General features: G+C 40.0%; 2 protein-coding genes across 4 annotated transcripts in view; one reads left to right on the top strand and one right to left on the bottom strand.

Moving 5' to 3' along the window:
- Nucleotides 1-18,895, top strand: part of LOC309653780 (uncharacterized protein) — a 104,476-nt gene extending 85,581 nt beyond the window's left edge. Inside the window, exons 2-3 of one of the 3 annotated variants that reach the window (XR_014259463.1) lie at nt 7,866-8,012; nt 11,836-12,871. Coding sequence is in view for 1 of the 3 variants with exons in the window: in XM_082478576.1 (XP_082334702.1) it covers nt 7,866-8,012; nt 18,368-18,487 (267 nt within the window). In the remaining 2 variants the exon portion in view is untranslated. Of the gene's footprint in view, nt 1-5,819; nt 7,617-7,865; nt 8,013-11,835; nt 12,872-18,367 lie in introns of those variants that run through there. The other 2 variants (XM_082478576.1, XR_014259464.1) reach the window with 2 other exon arrangements.
- The window catches only part of LOC309653776 (NUT family member 2G-like), a 128,260-nt gene that overhangs the window by 97,074 nt on the left and 12,104 nt on the right, over nt 1-19,082 (bottom strand). The window lies entirely within an intron of this gene.

Genomic DNA, 19,082 nt, shown 5'->3' with positions numbered 1-19,082 from the left:
TTCAGCATCTCTTTCTTCTTGTGTGAGTTTTGGCAGATGTGTCTTTCAAGGAATTACTCCATTTAATCTCGGTTATCAAATTTGTGGCCATAGTGTTGTTCATAGTATTCCTTGATTATCCTTCTACTATCCATGGGATCTGTAGTAATGTCCCTCCTTTATTTTGGATGTTACTAATTTGTATTTTCTCTCTTTTTTTCTTAGTTAGCCTGGCTAGAGGCTCATCAGCTCTATTGATCTTTTCAAAGAACTAGTTTTTTTTTTTAATTGAAGTATAATTGACCTACAACACTATGTTAGTTCCAGGTGTACAACATAGTGATTCAATATTTCTATACATTAGAAAATGTTACTATGATAAATCTAGTTACAGTACATTACTATACAAAGATATTACAATATTACTGATTATATTCCACATGCTGTACATTTCATCCTCACGACTCATTTATATTGCAGCTGGAAGTTTACACCTCTTAATCTCCTTCACCTATTTTACTCAACCCCCCACCCCCTACCTTATGGCAACCACTATTTCTTCTCTGTATCTAAGAGACTGTTTCTATTTTGTTCATTTGTTCATTTGCTTTGTTTTTTACATTCACATATAAGTTAAAATCATACATCATTTTTCTTTCTCTGCCTGACTTATTTCACTTAGCATAATAACCTCTAGGTCAATCCATGTTGTCACATCGAAATCACAAGAGATCTCATTCTTTTTTATGGCTGAGTAATATTCCACTGTGTATAATATACCAAATCTTTATCCATTTATCTATTGATGGATACTTAGGTTGTTTCCATATCTTGCCTCTTGTAAGTAGTGCTGCAATAAACATAGGGATGCATATATTTTTTCTAATTAATGTTTTTGTTTTCTTTGGAAAAATACCCAAAGTGGAATTGCTGGATCATATAGTAGTTCTATTTTTAACTTTTTGAGGAACCTCCATATTGTTTTCCATAGTGGCTACACCAATTTGTACCACCAACAGTGCACAAGGGTTCCCTTTTCTCTACATCCTTACCAACACTTGTTATTTCTTGTCTTTTTGTAATAGCCATTCTGACAGGTGTGAGGTGATATCTCATTGTGGTTTTGATTTGCATTCCCCTGATATTTAGTAATGCTGAACATCTTTTCATGTGTCTGTTGGCCATATGTATGTCTTTGGAAAAATGTCTATTTAGGTCCTCTGCAAATTTTTCAATTGGTATTGGGTTACATGAGATCTTTTGGGTTATATGAGTTCTTTGTATATTTTGGGTATTAACCCCTTATTGGATATCATTTGCAAATACCTTCTCCTATTCAGCATGCTGTTTTTTCATTTTGTTAAAAGTTTCCTTTGTTATACAAAAGCTTTTTGGTTTGATGTAGTCCCATTTGTTTATTTTTGCTTTTGTTTCCCTTGCCTGAAGACACATATCCAAAAAAATATTGCTAAGACCAATGTCAAAGAGTTTACTGACTATGTTTTTCTAGTTGTTTTATGTTTTCAGGTCTTACGTTTAAGGCTTTAATCCATTTTGAGTTTTTTGGGTTTTTTTTTTTATGGTGTGAGAAAGTAGTCCAGTTTGATTCTTTTTCGTGGAGCTGTCCAGTTTATCCAACACCAATTAGTGAAGACACTATCTTTTCCCCATTGTATATTCTTGCCTACTTTGGCATAGAGGAATTGCCCATATAAGTGTGGGTTTAATTCTGGGCTCTCTATTCTGTTCTAACAATTTATGTATCTATTTTTGTGCCAGTACCATACTGTTTTGATGACTGTAGCTTTGTAGTATAGTTTAAGATCAGGGAGCATGATACCTCCAGCTTTGTTCTTCTTTGTCAAGATTGTTTTGATTATTCTGTGTCTTCTGTGTTTTCATACACATTTTAGAATAATTTATTGCAGTTCTGTGAAAAATGCTGTTGGTATTTTGAAAGGGATTGCACTGAATCTGCAGATTGCCTTGGGTAGTATGGTCATTTTTACCAATATTAATTCTTCCAATTCATGAACACAGTGTATCTTTCCACACAAAAGACCCAAATAGTCAAAACAACCTTGATAAGAAAACAAAGTTGGAGGTATCATGGTCCCTGATTTCAAACTATACTAAAAAGCTATCATCATCAAAATAGTATGGTAAAGATGGATCTTTTCAATAAGTGGTGCTGGGTCAATTGAATAGCCATATGAAAAAATAAGTGTGACCTGACACTTACCTCATACCATACATAAAAATCAATTCCATATGGATTGCATACCTAAATGTGAAGAAAAAACAATTAGGCTTCTAGAAGAAAATCTATGAGAACCACTTCATGACACACATCCAAAAGCTGAAATCTAAAACATGGAAAAAGCAAGTGTTGGTATGAATGTGGAACAACAGTAAATCTCATACACTCTTACTGGGAGCATAAATTGGTCCAACCACTTTGGAATACTGCTTGGCAGGGTCTACTAAAGCCAAACACATGCATATCCTATGACCCAGCAATTCTGCTCCTAGGTATATATCTATCAGAAATGTGCACATTTATTTACCAAAAGACATGTACTAGAATATTCATAGCACTAATCATAATAGTCCCAAGCTGGAAACTAAATACCTGTTAAAACTGGTGTGGATAAATGAGTTGAGACACAATAAAGTACTATGCAGCAATGAGAATCAATTACCTATAACTACATGTAGTATGGATGAATCTGACAAATAGAATACAAAGGAAAATAAAACTACAGTTGACCCTTGAACAACATGGGAGTTAACCCATGTATAACTTATAGTCAACTCTCCATATCCCTGGTTCCTCTGCATCTGCAGATTCAACCAACCACCGACTGTGTAGTACTATACTATTTACTATTGAAAAATACCCACATATAAGTGAACCCACAGTTCAAAGCAGTGTTGTTCAAGCGTCAACTATATAATATACCACATAACATACTATATGATTTCATGCATGCAAAGTACCAAAAAAAGCAACATTAATCTATGTTCTCAGATGTCAGGATAGTGGTTACTCAGAGAAGTTTGAGACTACAAGGAAGCTGAGAGGGCTTTGGGGGTTCTGACATTGTTCTCTTTCTTGATTAGAATGCTGATATCATGAGTATGACCAGATAGTGATATTTCTTTGGGCTTTATGCATGCAGTATTGCACTTTTCTGTATGTACACTATGTGTCAATAGAAAGTTTAAAAAAATGTTTTCACATCATGGATGTGTCATAATGTATTCAAACATTTCTGTACTTATTGGTCATTCCATTTGTTTCAGCTTTTTTCTTCTACAAATAATGTAAAATAAACATCTCCATACATATTTTATACATATTGGTCCCTTTTCTTTTTAAACATCTTTATTGGAGTATAATTGCTTTACAGTGGTGTGTTAGTTTCTGCTTTATAACAAAGTGAATCAGTTATACATATACATATGTCCCCATATCTCTTCCCTCTTGCATCTCCCTCCCTCCTACCCTCCCTAACCCACCCCTCTAGGTGGTCACAAAGCACCGAGCTGATCTCCCTGTGCTATGCGGCTGCTTCCCACTAGCTATCTATTTTACGTTTGGTAGTGTATATATGTCCATGCCACTCTCTCACTTTGTCCCAGCTTACCCTTCCCCCTCCCCGTATCCTCAAGTCCATTCTCTAGTAGGTCTGTGTCTTTATTCCCTTTTAAAGAAATAAATTCTTTGTATATTAAGTGGTTTAAGTCTCCACACTAATATACAATATATGTGACATTTCTTCCAGAAAAGCTGTAAAAACTCAGATTTTCATTTTCACTAGCATTGTTTATATTTTTCCTCTTATATGCTCATTAGAATTTTTTCATGTCTTTTTTCAGTGTGTATATTGAGTTCTTATCCTCATTTATAATAGATTAAGTCATTTTGCTTTCCTATATGTTGCAAATACTTTTCCTAATATAGGTACTCTACATTGAATTCGTTTATAGTAGACTTCTGATAAAATTTATGGTGATTTAAAATATGTCCACAAATACTCTGATACCATTCCCTTGAAGAGATGGAGTTTAATTCCTCTATCTTCATCATGGACTGGACTTTAATGACTTCCTTTTAATGAATAGAATGTGGCAAATTGACAATGTTTGACTTCTGATACTAGGTTATGAAAGGCATTGCTCTCTTCTCTTTCTCTCTTGAATCATTCACTCTGGAGGAAGTCCGCTGTCATGTGGTAAGGAAACTCAAGCAGCCCTGTGAAGTGGCCCACATGGTAAGGAGCTGAGGCCCCCAACCAACAGACATGTGTGTGAACTTTCATGGAAGTGGATCCTCCGGCCCCAGTCAAGCCATATGACTACAGCCCTGGCCAATGGCTTGACCCCAAGGCCACCCGGCTAAGATACTCACAAAGGCCTGGCCTTCAGAAAATATGTGAGATAATAAGTATTTGCCTACTTAAACTGTTGAATTTTGTGGTAAATCTTTTTATAACATATAAGTAATATATAATTAAAAAAATTTTATTGTTAAACACAATGTATGTGCAAAAGCAAACAAAACATAGATGTACAATTTAACAAAGTATTATAAAGCAAACACTAATGTAATTACTACCCAGCTTAAGAAATTAAAAATTGCAGGTCCCCAAAAAGAATATGAGTGTTCTTTCATGACCAAAACCCTCTTGCTCCAGTTTATGTGCAATCACAATCTTGATTGTCATAGTGATCATTTCTCTGCTTTGCTTTATGATTTTATCTCCTATGTTTACATCTCTAAACAATACAAGTTAGTTTTGCTTATTTCTGAGTTGCATATAAATGGAATCTATGGAATCATAGATTTACTTTTTTATGCCTTCTGTTCAACCTTTTGTAAGATTCATCAATGTTGTTGTATGGAGCTCTAGTTTGTTTACTTGCATTTCTGTAGAATATTTCCATTGTATGACTCTACTGCAGCATATTTATCCATTTTACTATTTATGAATACTTGGGTTGTTTCTAATTTGGGACTACTATGCTTGCTTTTATGAACAATCTTGTTCATACTGTCATGGTTCATGTGCGCATGAGCTTCTCAAAGTTATATATTCCTAGGGGTGGTGATAGGAATATCACCACTTTACCATTTAATAACAACTTGTTTTCCAAAGGGACGGATTAATATGCACTGCCTCCAGTGCTGAATGAGTTCTTGTTGTGACATATCCTCAACAACACTCATAACTCTAAAGGTTTTTAATGTTTGCCAGTCTGAGGGGATAGAGTGGTATCTCACCATAGTTTAATATGCACTTCCTTGAATAATAATGATTTAAAGTAAATTTTCATATCTTTTTGGCCATTTTTATTTTCTCTATTATGAAGCACCACCTATTTTCTATACATTGCCTGCCTTCCTATTGAATCAGAGATTTAAAATTATATGTTTAAATTAAAAAAAAAATATGTATATACATTTTAATCCTTTATTGTTTATAACTTTAGAAAATATTCTCTGACACTCATTACTTTATCTTTCAATTTTTAAATAGTGTTTTAATGTACACAACTTTTACATTTTAATGGAGTTAAATTATAAATCTATTCCTTATGTGTAGTTATTTTCTGACTGCTTTAACCAATTTTATACCACAAAGTATATATATTTTTATATATAAAAATATATATATTAAATAATATATTTATATATATATAATTATAATATAAATGTATTTATTTTATATTTATTATATAAATAACATAATTATGATATATTATATATTTATAAATATATCTAACTCTAATATATTATGTATATAATACATACATATATAATTATATTACTCGAGATATATCATGTTCTTGGACTGGAAGAATCAACATTGTGAAAATGCCTCTACTACCCAAAGCAATCTACAGAGTCAATGCAATCCTTACCAAACTACCACTGGCATTTTTCACAGAACTAGAACAAAAAAATCTCACCATTTGTATGGAAACTCAAAAGACCCTGAATAGCCAAAGCAATCTTGGGAAAGAAAAACGGAGCTGCAGGAATCAGGCTCCCTGACTTCAGACTATACTACAAAGCTACAGTAATCAAGACAGTATGGTACTGGCACAAAAACAGAAACATAGATCAATGGAACAGGATAGACAGCCCAGAGATAAACCCACGCACATATGGTCACCTTATCTTTGATAAAGGAGGCAAGCATATACAGTGGAGAAAAGACAGCCTCTTCAATAAGTGGTGCTGGGAAAACTGGACAGTTACATGTAAAAGCATGAAATTAGAATGCTCCCTAACACCATACATGAAAATAAACTCAAAATGGATTAAAGACCTAAATGGAAGGCCAGATACTATGAAACTCTTAGAGGAAAACATAGGCAGAACACTCCATGACATAAATCACAGCAAGATCCTTTTTGACCCACCTCCTAGAGAAATGGAAATAAAAACAAAAATTAAAAAATGGGACCTAATGAGAGTTAAAAGCTTTTGCACAGCAAAGGAAACCATAAACAAGACCAAAAGACAACCTTCAGAATGGGAGAAAATATTTTCAAATGAAGCAACTGACAAAGGATTGATTAATCTCCAAAATTTACAAGCAGCTCATGCAGCTCAATATCAAAAAAACAAACAACCCAATCCAAGAATGGTCAGAAGACCAAATAGACATTTCTCCAAAGAAGATACACAGATTGCCAACAAACACATGAAAGAATGCTCAACATCATTAATTATTAGAGAAATGCAAATCAAAACGACAATGAGATATCATCTCACACCGGTCACAATGGCCATCATGAAAAAATCTACAAACAATAAATGCTGGAGAGGGTGTGGAGAAAAGGGAACACTCTTGCACTGTTGGTGGGAATGTAAATCGATATAGCCACTATGGAGAACAATATGGAGGTTCCTTAAAAAACTAAAAATAGAACTACCATATGACCCAGCAATCCCACTACTGGGCAGGTACCCTGAGAAAACCATAATTCAAAAAGAGTCATGTACCACAATGTTCATTGCAGCTTTATTTACAATAGCCAGGACATGGAAGCAACCTAAGTGTCCATCAACAGATGAATGGATAAAGAAGATGTGGCACATATATACAATGGAATATTACTCAACCATAAAAAGAAACAAAACTGAGTTATTTGTAGTGAGGTGGATGGACCTAGAGTCTGTCATACAGAGTGAAGTAAGTCAGAAAGAGAAAAACAAATACCATATGGTAACACGTATATATGGAATCTAAAAAAAAAAAAAAAAAGGTTCTGAAGAACCTACGGGCAGGACAGGAATAAAGACGCAGATGTAGAGAATGGACTTGAGGACATGGGGAGGGGGAAGGGTAAGCTGGGACGAAGTGAGAGAGTGGCATGGACATATATACACTACCTAATGTAAAACAGATAGCTAGTGGGAAGCAGCTGGATTACACGGGGAGATCAGCTCGGTGCTTTGTGACCACCTAGAGCGGTGGGATGGGGAGGGTGGGAGGGAGATGCAAGAGAGAGGGGAAATGGGGATATATGTATACATATAGCTGATTCACTTTGTTATACAGCAGAAACTAACACCTTGTAATTATGCTCCAATAAAGATGTTTATAAAAAAAAGAAATTAGATTTACTCTAAGTGCTCAAACACACACACACACACACACACACACACACACACACACACACAAAGAATTAATATGTAAATTTAGCAAGGCAGTTGAATACGGGTCAATATACAAAACTCGAATGCATTTCTATTTATATTTATACACAAATGATTTCTATGTATGCTACATATAGTATGCACAGAATTTTTTCTGTAAATACAAAACTATACATTCCCCTATGTATTACTGTTGCGTTGCACCCTACAGGCCTGCAAGCCCTGCACTTGCCCAGCCTCGACACCGAAGAAAGAGCCTGGAGTCAGCGACATAGACATCAATGGTTTAATGGATGGAGGAGCTTACATGTCCTGGAGCAACACTCCACGGTGTGCGGCAGACAGCGGGCAGGACATGGTAGTAGTCTTTGCTCCCAGAGCTCGGGGAGGTTACCGGTTATAGGGGGAATTGACATCAGGTTGGCTCATCGGTTACCAGGGAAACAAGCAGAGGGGCACGTCCCTCACCGTCCCTTTGACAAGCTATCACAGTGGAGGTGCTCTGATCTAAAGATTAGAACAATCACTAGCTGGGGCCGGGGGCAAGTATGTATTAGGAGGGAAGCTTGGTGATGTGAGTAGTGTGTAGATGAAGGAGGACTGGTCGGGCAGGGGTTGTACAGCGAGCAAGAGAAGAGCCATCTTGGGTGGCTTGATCATACAATTATTTATGTATTTCTATATATGCTGTATACTAGCAATGAAAATATTGGAAAATCAAATTTTAAAATAACATTTAAATCGTATAAAAATACTTACGAATAATTTTAACAAAATATGTGCAAGCCCTGTTCACTTAAACCTACAAAACTTTGTTGAGAGAAATAAATGAAGGCCTATATAAATGGGGTCATATATGCCATGTTCATGGCTTAGAAGACTAAACATTAAGATGTCAGTTATCCCCAAATCAATCTATAGATTCAAAGTAATCAAAATCCCAGTAAGCAGTTTTGTAGAAATTTCCAAGCTGACTTGACAAATTTTATGGAAATGGATATATTTTCCAAAAAAGAAAATGCTGGAGGTCATGACTTAACTGTAATCTGCGGGAAACAAGACCCTGTGTTACTGTCATGAGGACAGACAAACAGATCAGTGGAGACTGACCCACATGTTCAACATATAACACATATAACACATACAGTCATTTGATATTTTGACAAACGAAGGTGATGATATAATTTGATGAAGAAAGGATGGTCTTTCCTACAAATTCTGGATACCCATTTGTAAATAAAAATGAACCCTGACGCTGACCATGCACACAAATATAATTTAACTTGAAATGAGCCACAGACCTATATGTAGATCATCTTCCCAATAACCCGTGAGACGAAGTCACACAAAGCTAAGCCAAGGCGTCAAGGTGCTGGGTTCTCATTGGGGCCCCATTCAGGTTGTTGGCAGTCCAGGACATTGTGGCTACAGAACTAAGGTTTCCCTGCCTGCTGGCTGGTGGCAGAGACTATTCTTGTTCTCAGGCCCGCCGACAGCCTGGCAGCCAGCACGTGAGGCCCCCACACCCGTGAGTCTCTGACTTCCTCTTCTGTGACCAGTCAGAGAAAACTCTCTGCCTTTGAAGCACTCATGGAATTAAAGTGGGCCCGCCCAGATCATCTCTCTTTAGCCAGGTAACAGAAATTTCTCGTGATGCTTGTAACGTTAACAATTTCTCCTTGAAATTCCACACATTTTTGTTCCATATATATTTTAGGCCATACTTTAAAGTGCATTCAAAATTAGCCTCGCTGTATCTTTCTGGGAGGCTGATCAAATTATTATTTTGAAATGACCCCTAAGATCTAGTAAAAACTTTGATCTTCCGGTCTTCTCGTCTAACATTACCAGCTGTGTGAGCTTGCTTCTGGTTGGCATCTCCAACGCCTATCATTTTCCCATCCTTTTAATTCCATCCTCCTTAAGTGTTCTGTTTTAGATGAGTCTTGTATTAATTTCCTAGGGCTGAAGTAACAAAACAGGGTGGCTTAAAAAAACAAAAATTTACTCCCTCACAGTTCTGGAGGCTAGAGGCCCAAAGTCAAGGTACCAGCAGGGCTCTGCTTCCTCTGAAGGTTCTAGGGCTTTCCTTGGCGTGTAACAGCACACTCCAATGTCTGCGGCATCTGCACATGGCTTCTCTGTGTCTCTGTGCCCTCTCCTCTTCTTAGCAAGATACCGTTAGATTAAGGGCCCAGACTAAATCCAGGATGATTTCATCTTGAGATCCTTAACTAAATACATCGCAGAATAGGAAGGGTGGCAGGGAGGTTCAAGAGGGAGGAGATATGGGGGTATATGTGTATGTATAGCTGATTCACTTTGTTATAAAGCAGAAACTAACACACCATTGTAAAGCAATTATACTCCAATAAAGATGATAAATAAATAAATAAATAAATAAATACATCGCAGCAGCACCATTTCCAAAGAAGGTCACATTCTGAGGCTCTGGGTAGACCTGAATTTTGGGGGGATACCCTTTTCCGTACCCCACTGGTGCATGTGTAAAGTCAGCAGTCTCCAAATCTGAGCCAAATTTTGTGTAGGGGGTTGATCCTGCCCCATCCTCCGACAGGGCAACCTCAAGAAAATCAGTGCTTCTGATACAAAACCTACCGACCTCAGCCCCGCACAACACACCATCAAAGTGAAAGCTGCAGGCTACATCTGGGCCCTAGTGGTGACAGAGGTGATCACAGGTTCAGGTTCAGATCACAGGTGACTCTCTGTTCCCAGGTACGTATTATGCCTTGGGACGTGGAGGTAGCATCCTGCAGGCTCCGCACAGCCACTGGAGCCTCCTTGCTAAGACAGAAATGACATCTTCAGGATGAAGGCAGGCCTGGCCATCTGGTGCAGGAGGAAGTAGCTTCCTGTTGTCCTCAGACCCTTGCCACAGGCAATGACACTGGAGCAGGCCACCCTCTGAGTAGACATGAAAGGGAATTCTCTCGTGGTATAGAGAGCACTGCCACTGTCCCATGCCACACGGCCCACCAGAGCACTGCTGCTGCCCGTACCTTACCGGGTGTCCCTGATAAAGGACAGACACAACAGTCCACACAAATGGTTGACCTTCAGGCTGTCATCTCAGTCACCTTAGCCCTTGATGCCCCAGCAAACAACCAGCATGTTTACACTCTTTGGCCACTGCCAGTGGCATGGCCATGTGGCCAGCCAATGCAGAAACTAAATTCTCATCCAAGCTTTCCCATTTGGGAGGAAGACCTCAGGACCTCTTGCCCCCCAAACACCCCAGATATAAATGATAGTCACACATGTCTGCACATAGCAGGCACTCCTATCCCCTTTGGAGACCCAGACATTACCAACAGTGACCAAGACTCTCATTTCACTTTAAAAAACACACAACACCAAGCTCTTGAGCCAGTCATTCAAGAGAACTTCCCTTCATCTGCCAATTTAGAACGCAGGCCTCACAGAGGACCATATGGCCTACTTATACAAGTTCAGGTTCAGGGAAATGAAACATGCACCTGTCAGTCATCAAACATCAGAAATGCATCATAATAACTTACTCCATTTTTGATGTTTGACAGCTGATAGCCTTTAAGGACCACCCCCCTCTCTTACCCCAGGGCAAGCTGATAAGAAAGGGGCACCTGCAGAGAATTCACACCAGTAAACCCTGGCCCAGGGTAAGAACCCCACCTCCCAAACCACAGGGAAAGCCAGAGTCAGTAACTCCTCCCTGCTTCCTCAAGCCATTTCCAGAGCTGCCTCCTGGGAGCCCACCCTGCTCTCCCAACAAAGTCTCATTATGTGAAAAATTGACCTTTTCACTCCCACTCGCTGCATGTGTGGCATCATCAGTCTTGATAATGAGAACTAAAATGTTGCCTGCCATATCAGTAAACAAAGGATGTTGCAGCCATCAAGCCATCATATTACAGCCACCGGAGGGTGAGCCCTAAGGGAACCCAGGATGTAGACAAATGGGCTGCTCACTGCCAAACCCTCAGCCACTGCCGCACCCCCTGGTTCTGCCAGTGTACCCTGAGGAAACACAGGATGAGAAAACACAGGATATTGGCCCCAGATATTTAAGGTGCATATCAAAGGAATGATTTCAGTGAGCCCAGGCTCTTGCATCTTCCCAAACATAGAAAAGTGCTAAATTCCATAACTTGAGAAATCTGGTTTTCTTTTATTAACAGTAATCTTTTGATGTTCTGACTACCTGGTCTTTTGTTGAGAATCTCCTATATATCCTGGCTCCCCACCCTTGCCTCTTCGGAACAGTTTCTGCAATGTCATCTGAGATGCCATGTCCCGGGCCTGCAGTCCTCAGAAAGTCCACCCAATAAAACATAACTCTCAACTTTTAGGTTGTGCTTTTTTTTTTTTTCAGTCAACAATAACCAAGCCACATTTTGGGTCAGGTTGATCCTGCCCCCTATGGTGCAACCACAAAACACATTCATCTTCCTCTTATGATTTAGAAGCTATATGCTGTATACTATTCTTCTAGGAGTTAGACGAGAGATTACTATTTGCAGCCTGCCTTATAAAGTATACTGCTAATTGGTACATTTAATCTTCTCCGACAATTCAAGGAGCTTAGACCTTTTAGTTCCTCATAAACCTCCCCTAGCCTAAATGCTAAAGTCATGCATTTTATTTCTACATATAGTTTAAAGTCCACAAGGCATTGTTGTTGCTGTTTTATACAGTCAATATTTAGATTTCCTCATCAAAGGTGAGGTGGATTTCCTCACTGTTGCGGCTCATCGATCTTTCCTGCTTCTCTGACATTTCGTCTGTGATCATTTTCCCTCTGCCTGAAGAAGTCTCATTAGTATTACACCGAAGGTCATTTTACTTCCTCTCGCTGCTATTAAATACATTTTTCTTAGTCTTCAGTTATCTCAGTTCACTCTGATGGGTCTATATGCAGATTTATTTTTATTTACCCTGCTTGGGGTTTGCAGGGCCTTCTTGATTCCATGGAGTACTGTCCTTAGTCTATTTTGGAAAAATATCTACCATCATCTCTTCAAATGTTTCCTATGCGCCCCTGCCTCACCTACTCCTAGGATATAAAATAAACAAATACTAAAATTTTTTCATGGATCCTTTATGGCCTCGCCATTCAAAGTGTGGTCTATGACCTGATAGCATCAATATTCTCAAGAAGCTTCTAAAAACTCAGCATCTCAGGCATCCCCAGGGATCCACTGAATCAGAATCTTCATTTAAAGAAGATCCACAGGTGAGTCACATCCCATTCAAGTCTGAGAAGCACTGGTCTCCATCTCTCAGCCTCTCTTCCACATTTACCACTCCTCGTCTCCCCATTCCATTGTAGATAATTACTTTTATCTTCCAGTTCACTAATTCTTTCATACTCTTAACTTCTTAATTGATGTATATAATACACATAGAAAATTGCACAAGACATAAACATAAGAGCTCAGTACATTTTTACAAAGTAAATATTCATGTCACCACCGAAGTTAAGAACACTGCCAGTGGCCCACAAGCTCCCCCCACCCACCCCAGACTTTTGTGGGATTCAATTGTCCACTCTGCTATTAAATTCATCCGCTGAGTCCTAACGTTTGTTATTCAGTTTTGCTACTCCAGAATTTCTTTCTACTTGGTTCTTTTCCAAATCTGTATGTCATTTTTCACGGCTTTAAGTTCTCTGTTGAAATTTATCTCCTTGAGCAGGGCAACCACAGGTGTGCTAGTGTTTGTGTCTATTAACTACAATATCCAAATCCCCTGGGGCTCTACTGACATTGTCAGCTGTTTATCCTGCAGGTTCTAGTTCATGTTATCTTTTTTTCTTTTTTATGGAGTATAGTTGACTTACAACATTGTGTTAGTTTCAGCTGTACAGCAAAGTGATTCAGTTATACATATACATATATTCATTCTTTTTTACATTCTTTTCTCATACAGGTTATCACAGAATATTGGGTAGAGTTCCCTGTGCTATACAGTAGGTCCTTGTTATCTATCTTATATATAGTAGTGTGTGTATTCGTCCCAAGCTCCTGATTTATCCCTCCCCACCACGTTTCCCCTTAGGTAACCATAAGTTTGTTTTTGATATCTATTAAGTCTGCTTCTGTTTTACAAATGAGTTCATTTGTATCTTTTTTAAAAAAAATTAGATTCCACATATGAGTGATATCTGATATTTGTCTTTGTCTGACTTACTTGACTTAGTATGATAATCTTTAGGTCCATCCATTTTGCTGCAAATGGCATTATTTCATTCTTTTTTATGGCTGAGTAATATTCCATTGCATATATGTACCACATCTTCTTTATCCATTCCTCTGTTGATGGACATTTAGGTTGCTTCCATGTCCTGGCCATTGTAAATAGTGCTGCAATGAACACTGGGGTGTATGTATCCCTTTGGATTATGGTTTTCTCCAGATATATGCCCAGGAGTGGGATTGGTGGATCATATGGTAGCTCTATTTTAAGTTTTTTAAGGAACCTCCATATTGTTCTCCATAGTGGTTGTACCAATTTACATTCCCACCAACAGTGTAGGAGGGTTCCCTTTTCTCCACACCCTCTCTAGCACTTACTGTTTGTAGACTTTTTGATGATGGCCATTCTGACAGGTGCAAGGTGATACCTCATTGTAGTTTTGATTTGCATTTCTCTGATAATTAGTGATGCTGAGCATCTTTTCATATGCTTCTTGGCTATCTGTATATCTTCTTTGGAGAACTGTCTGTTTAGATCTTCTGCCCATTTTTTGATTGGGTTGTTTGTTTTTTTGACATAGAGCTCCATGAGCTGTTTGTATATTTTGGAGATTAACCCCTTGTCAGTTGCATTATTTGCAAATATTTTCTCCCATTCTATGGGTATCTTTTTGTTTTGCTGATGGTTTCCTTTGCTGTGCAGAAGCTTTTAAGCTTAATTAGGTCACTTTTGTTTAGTTTTGTTTTTATTTTCATTACTCTAGGAGGTGGATCAAAAACGATATTGCTTTGATCTATGTCAAAGAATGTTCTGCCTATGTTTTTCTCTAAGAGTTTTATAGTGTCTGGACTTACATTTAGGTCTTTGATCCATTTCCAGTTTATTTTTGTGTATGGTGTTAGAGAATGTTCTAATTTCATTCTTTTACATGTAGCTGTCCAGTTTTCCCAGCACCACTCATCAAAGAGACTGTTTTTTCTCCATTGTATATTCTTTCCTCCCTTGCCATAGATTAATTGACCATAGGAGCGTGAGTTTATTTCTGGGCTTTCTATCCTATTCCATTGATATATATTTCTGTTTTTGTGCCAGTACCATACTGTTTTGATTACTGTAGCTTTGTAGTATAGTCTGCAGTCAGGGAGTCTGATTCCTCCAGCTCCATTTTTCTTTCTCAAGATTGCTTTGGCTATTCGGGGTCTTTTGTGTTTCCATGTAATTTAAAAAAAAATTTGCTCTAGTTCTGTGAAAAATGCCAATGGTAGTTTGATAGGGATTGCACTGAATCTGTAGATTGCCTTGGGTAGTTCATATCATCTTACCTCATGTGCCTACTTATCTCTAAGTGAGTGCTGAACACTGTATTTGAAAAGAGAGGCCTTGGGAGTTGTTAACCTTCTCCAGAAAGGATTTTCATTTACTCCCAGCCAGTAACTGGGCAGCTGCAGCCAGTTCAGGGACTGTTTACTTTCAGACCACCCTCCCTCTTAGGTTGAAACTTGATAACCCACCCAACGTAAGAGGATTCACAGGGCTCCATTCCTTGGTGGCCCTGCCGTCCAACTTTTGTCTACTTGGTTATTAAGCTCTGCTCAGCCCCTTAGCTTTGTAGTAAACATCTCCAGGGCAAAAGCAGCCCCATTGTTAGGCTCAGCACTTTGATTTCTGCCATCTTCTGAATCTTGGCCTAGAAACCGTTTGCTCTTTTTAGCTCTCTGACTTGATATATATTCTAATTTTTCTAATTGTCCTTCACTGACAAGTATGTGTGAATCATGTGCTCTACCATTCCCAGGAAAGAAACTTAGTGGCTTCCTCTTCATCTACACAATATATTCTCAAATTGCTCTGGAGATGTTAATTACACTTATTCCAAAGTCTTCTTTAAACAACTAGAGTTGTTTATGTGAAATCTGTTTCATCAGGTTTTACTTTTTTTGTTTACGAGCTTAGTTCTTTTACAGAGTTAGTTCTGTTTACATATGAAACTGTTCCTGGATGTCTGCTCATCTTGATATTTGGGATGCCAGTTTGCCCACACTTGCAAAGACCTCCTTCCCTCCAGGAGGAGGATACTGCCCCCAGGTGAGAGCTACTTCCTCAATCTGCCAGCTAACACCCACTTTTGCCATTTCTCTCTGGCCAAATGCTCCCTCCCAATGCCCAAGAATCACCTCTAAAACAAATGTCCTGGCAGCAGAAGGCCTTCATCATCTGAGGCAAATGCTTGCATTCTGTCGAACATGCCTCAGTTTTCCTTTGAGTTGGGCCCTCGTGGAGACTTGAAAAGGGGGAAAGAAGGGTGAGAATGCAATAGTGAGAAGGAACTGCAAGGGGAAGAAAGACTATGAGTAGGACCAGGAGACAGGAAAGCAGGGGCCTGTGGACAAGAAAACACAGGCAGCCCACAGGGCTGGACCTCACTCTGAAGGGGTGAGAGGCTGCAGAGATGGGGCCAGGGAACAGGCTGTGGCACACTAGAGCCGAAGGGGGATGAGGAGTCTGCCCTCCACGTGGCAGGCAAGGAGGAGCTTGGGGGACCGAGCAGAATTATGTGGTCACTTGGTCTGCCATGTGGAGGGCCTGGCTTGAAGTGCCACCTGGCACAGTGGTCTGGTGCCAGGTCCACAGACCCTGGGAAACAGCAGAGGTTCCTGAGAGCTGGGTCACTCACCAGCAGGAGGGGGCCTTCTGGAAAGTCACAGTATGTAGGCAGGCAGGAGGCTTGCTCACACCCGTTCTCTGCTTTCCATACTTTGATCAGTCCCTGCTTGTCCACGGTGACAACCAGTTGCAGCCGAGGGTAAGTCACCAAATTCACCAGAGCTGCAGGCTGTAGAGGGCTCGACAGATCTCCGTGCCCTAGGCAACAACAAAATTAATGTAACAACTCCCATAGGGCCCATTTATTTCCTAAACACTTATTATTTTCATTCATTCGACCATCACCCAGTGCATACTGGGGACATGTAGGTGTAAAGGATATGATCCCCATCCTCACAGGCTGCACAGCATGGTAGGGAACACAACACAGAAGCAATGTTCCACCATAGAGGAGACAGGTGTGTCCTGGAGGAGAGCAGTGGCTGAGCGTGGGTGTTGAGACTGCCTGGGGTTGGTGCCATTGCAGGGGGATTGAGGGTGGGGTTCTTCATGTGCACTGGGCACAGGATGTCTGAAGCACTCCCAGTGGTTACCTATGGCTCAACTGAAGAAGGCTGGGCAGGGAGGCAGGACCCAACACTACCCACCCTGCCCGGGATCTGGGCTGTGCTTGGGACCTAGGCTGTGCTGGGGACCTGGGCCGTACTCAGGACCTGGGCTTTGCAGGGCTGCATAAAGTGAACTTCCACGTGGAACGTCTCACTTGGTCCCCAAGGAACCCAGGTTTACAGATAAACTAATTCAGCCTTGTGGTTGTAAACAGTTTCTGTTGCATATCTGCAACTGCCCTGCTCAGAACATGCCCTTCCCAGTGGTGTACCCAGCAGTGCCACCGCGGGCCAGGCCTGGCGAAGGCCCATGCCCTGTCACGGCCATTAGCACAGAGGAAAATGACTGGTCCGAGATGGGCTGATTCCCAGATACATGGTCTCTCCCAGGATTCTGAAAGCTAGAACAGCGAGGTAAAGAGCCCGGGTCCAGCAGGCCCACGGCACATTAGGATAGGGCGTCAGAGAACCAATCCTCTAATTGCTGTTTCTGAGTTTCTCAGAGTTGCCACATGGGGTTTCTTTCCAATTTGGAGTTATTACGGTTCTTTTTCTATCAGGTGTTATCATGTTAGCATGATCTTTTTCCAATCATGATATCCCAGTATTCTTCCAGTCTTTTCTTTCTTCCCCCTCACATCAACAAATCAACAGTTGATTTCTGTTGCTTAAACAGCTAACAAGACTATTACTAGTAGGAACTCGGCACCGGTGACTGGGTCATGTCAACTAGGTCTCGGAGAATACACATTATTCACTAGTGGCTAGTAGTATGGAAGTGGGCAAAGAAGCAGTGAAACTCCCCTTCCCATTTCAGAATAGAAAGTAGCAACCAGGGGAACAGAGCGCAGAAACAGGCTACATACTGCATGACTCCAACAAAATGATTGAGCTTTCTAAAAATAAAATAAGATTGGAGATGTGTTCACAAAGAGGATTAAGGTTGGCAAGCCAGGCAGAATGGGTGCAGAAGGGTCTAGCCCTGTCTAACAGTCCCACACTGTGACCAACGGACCACACTAGAGTTCAACAAACCACAGCCTGCAGCCAAACCCAGCCCACTAACCATTTTTGTATTTTCGTTAAAAAAAAAAAAAATCAAAGAATATTTCATGACACATGAAAAAAACAAGAAACTCACATGTGAGGGTCCATAAGTACAGTTTTATTGGAACACAGCCACTCCCTTTTTTTTTACTTCTTGTCTACAGCTGCTTCTGCTTTTCAGCCACATAGTTAAGTAGTTGCAACAGGACCATGTGGTCTGCAAAGCCTCAAATATTTGCTCTCTGGCCCTTTACAGAAAAGGTCTGCCACCCCAGCACCAAAGCTCTTTATGTTCAAGTCAAGACCTTTTTGTTTTGGCAACTATGGAACCTCCCAGCCTTCAGGTCTTCTTCCTGCCCAAGAGCCCCTCATCTAAGCCTGTGTGGTCTCATGTCCACAGCCTAAGGTGGGTCTCTTTCAGGGCAACACAACTGCAATGAAACAGAGACCAGCCACCTGCACCCATCAGTCACCAGAGACCTTCACTCGAAATTATAATGTCAAACATCACTGTATATGAGGAAAATAAAGCACGTGGAAGAGAAAAAAAAAACATGATAAACAAATGAAAAACTGACCATGGAGGAAAGACATATGATGCAAATAACTGTATCCTTTAAACAACAAAAAAGAGCAATCAGAGAATATGAAAATGGATAGGAAAGCTTTTTAACAATTAGTACCAACCAAGTCCAAAATACTAATCAAGTTATCGAGGTTGTAACACTTAAGTTTGCAAGTGGGGTGAGTAAAAGCTGCATTATCTGGGCAAAACCACCCAGAGGCTGGCATTGGCTCCAGTGTGGACATCACAGAACTGGGCATGGCAGCTGTCATCCCCTTGCATAAACAGCCTCCATCAGGCACTGCAAAAATGCCCATCTCCCTGAGGCAGGACAGCAGAGAGTCAAGGGCATTTGCGATCAATCAGACTCAAGTCTGAAGTGTGACCTGGCACAGCGACTGAGCCT

Source organism: Balaenoptera physalus (genome assembly GCF_965194825.1).
Source record: "Balaenoptera physalus genome assembly, contig: HAP1_SCAFFOLD_1154, whole genome shotgun sequence".
NCBI lineage: Eukaryota > Metazoa > Chordata > Mammalia > Artiodactyla > Balaenopteridae > Balaenoptera > Balaenoptera physalus.
Note: the sequence above shows the minus strand (reverse complement) of the source record. Positions and strands in the feature narration are given on the sequence as shown.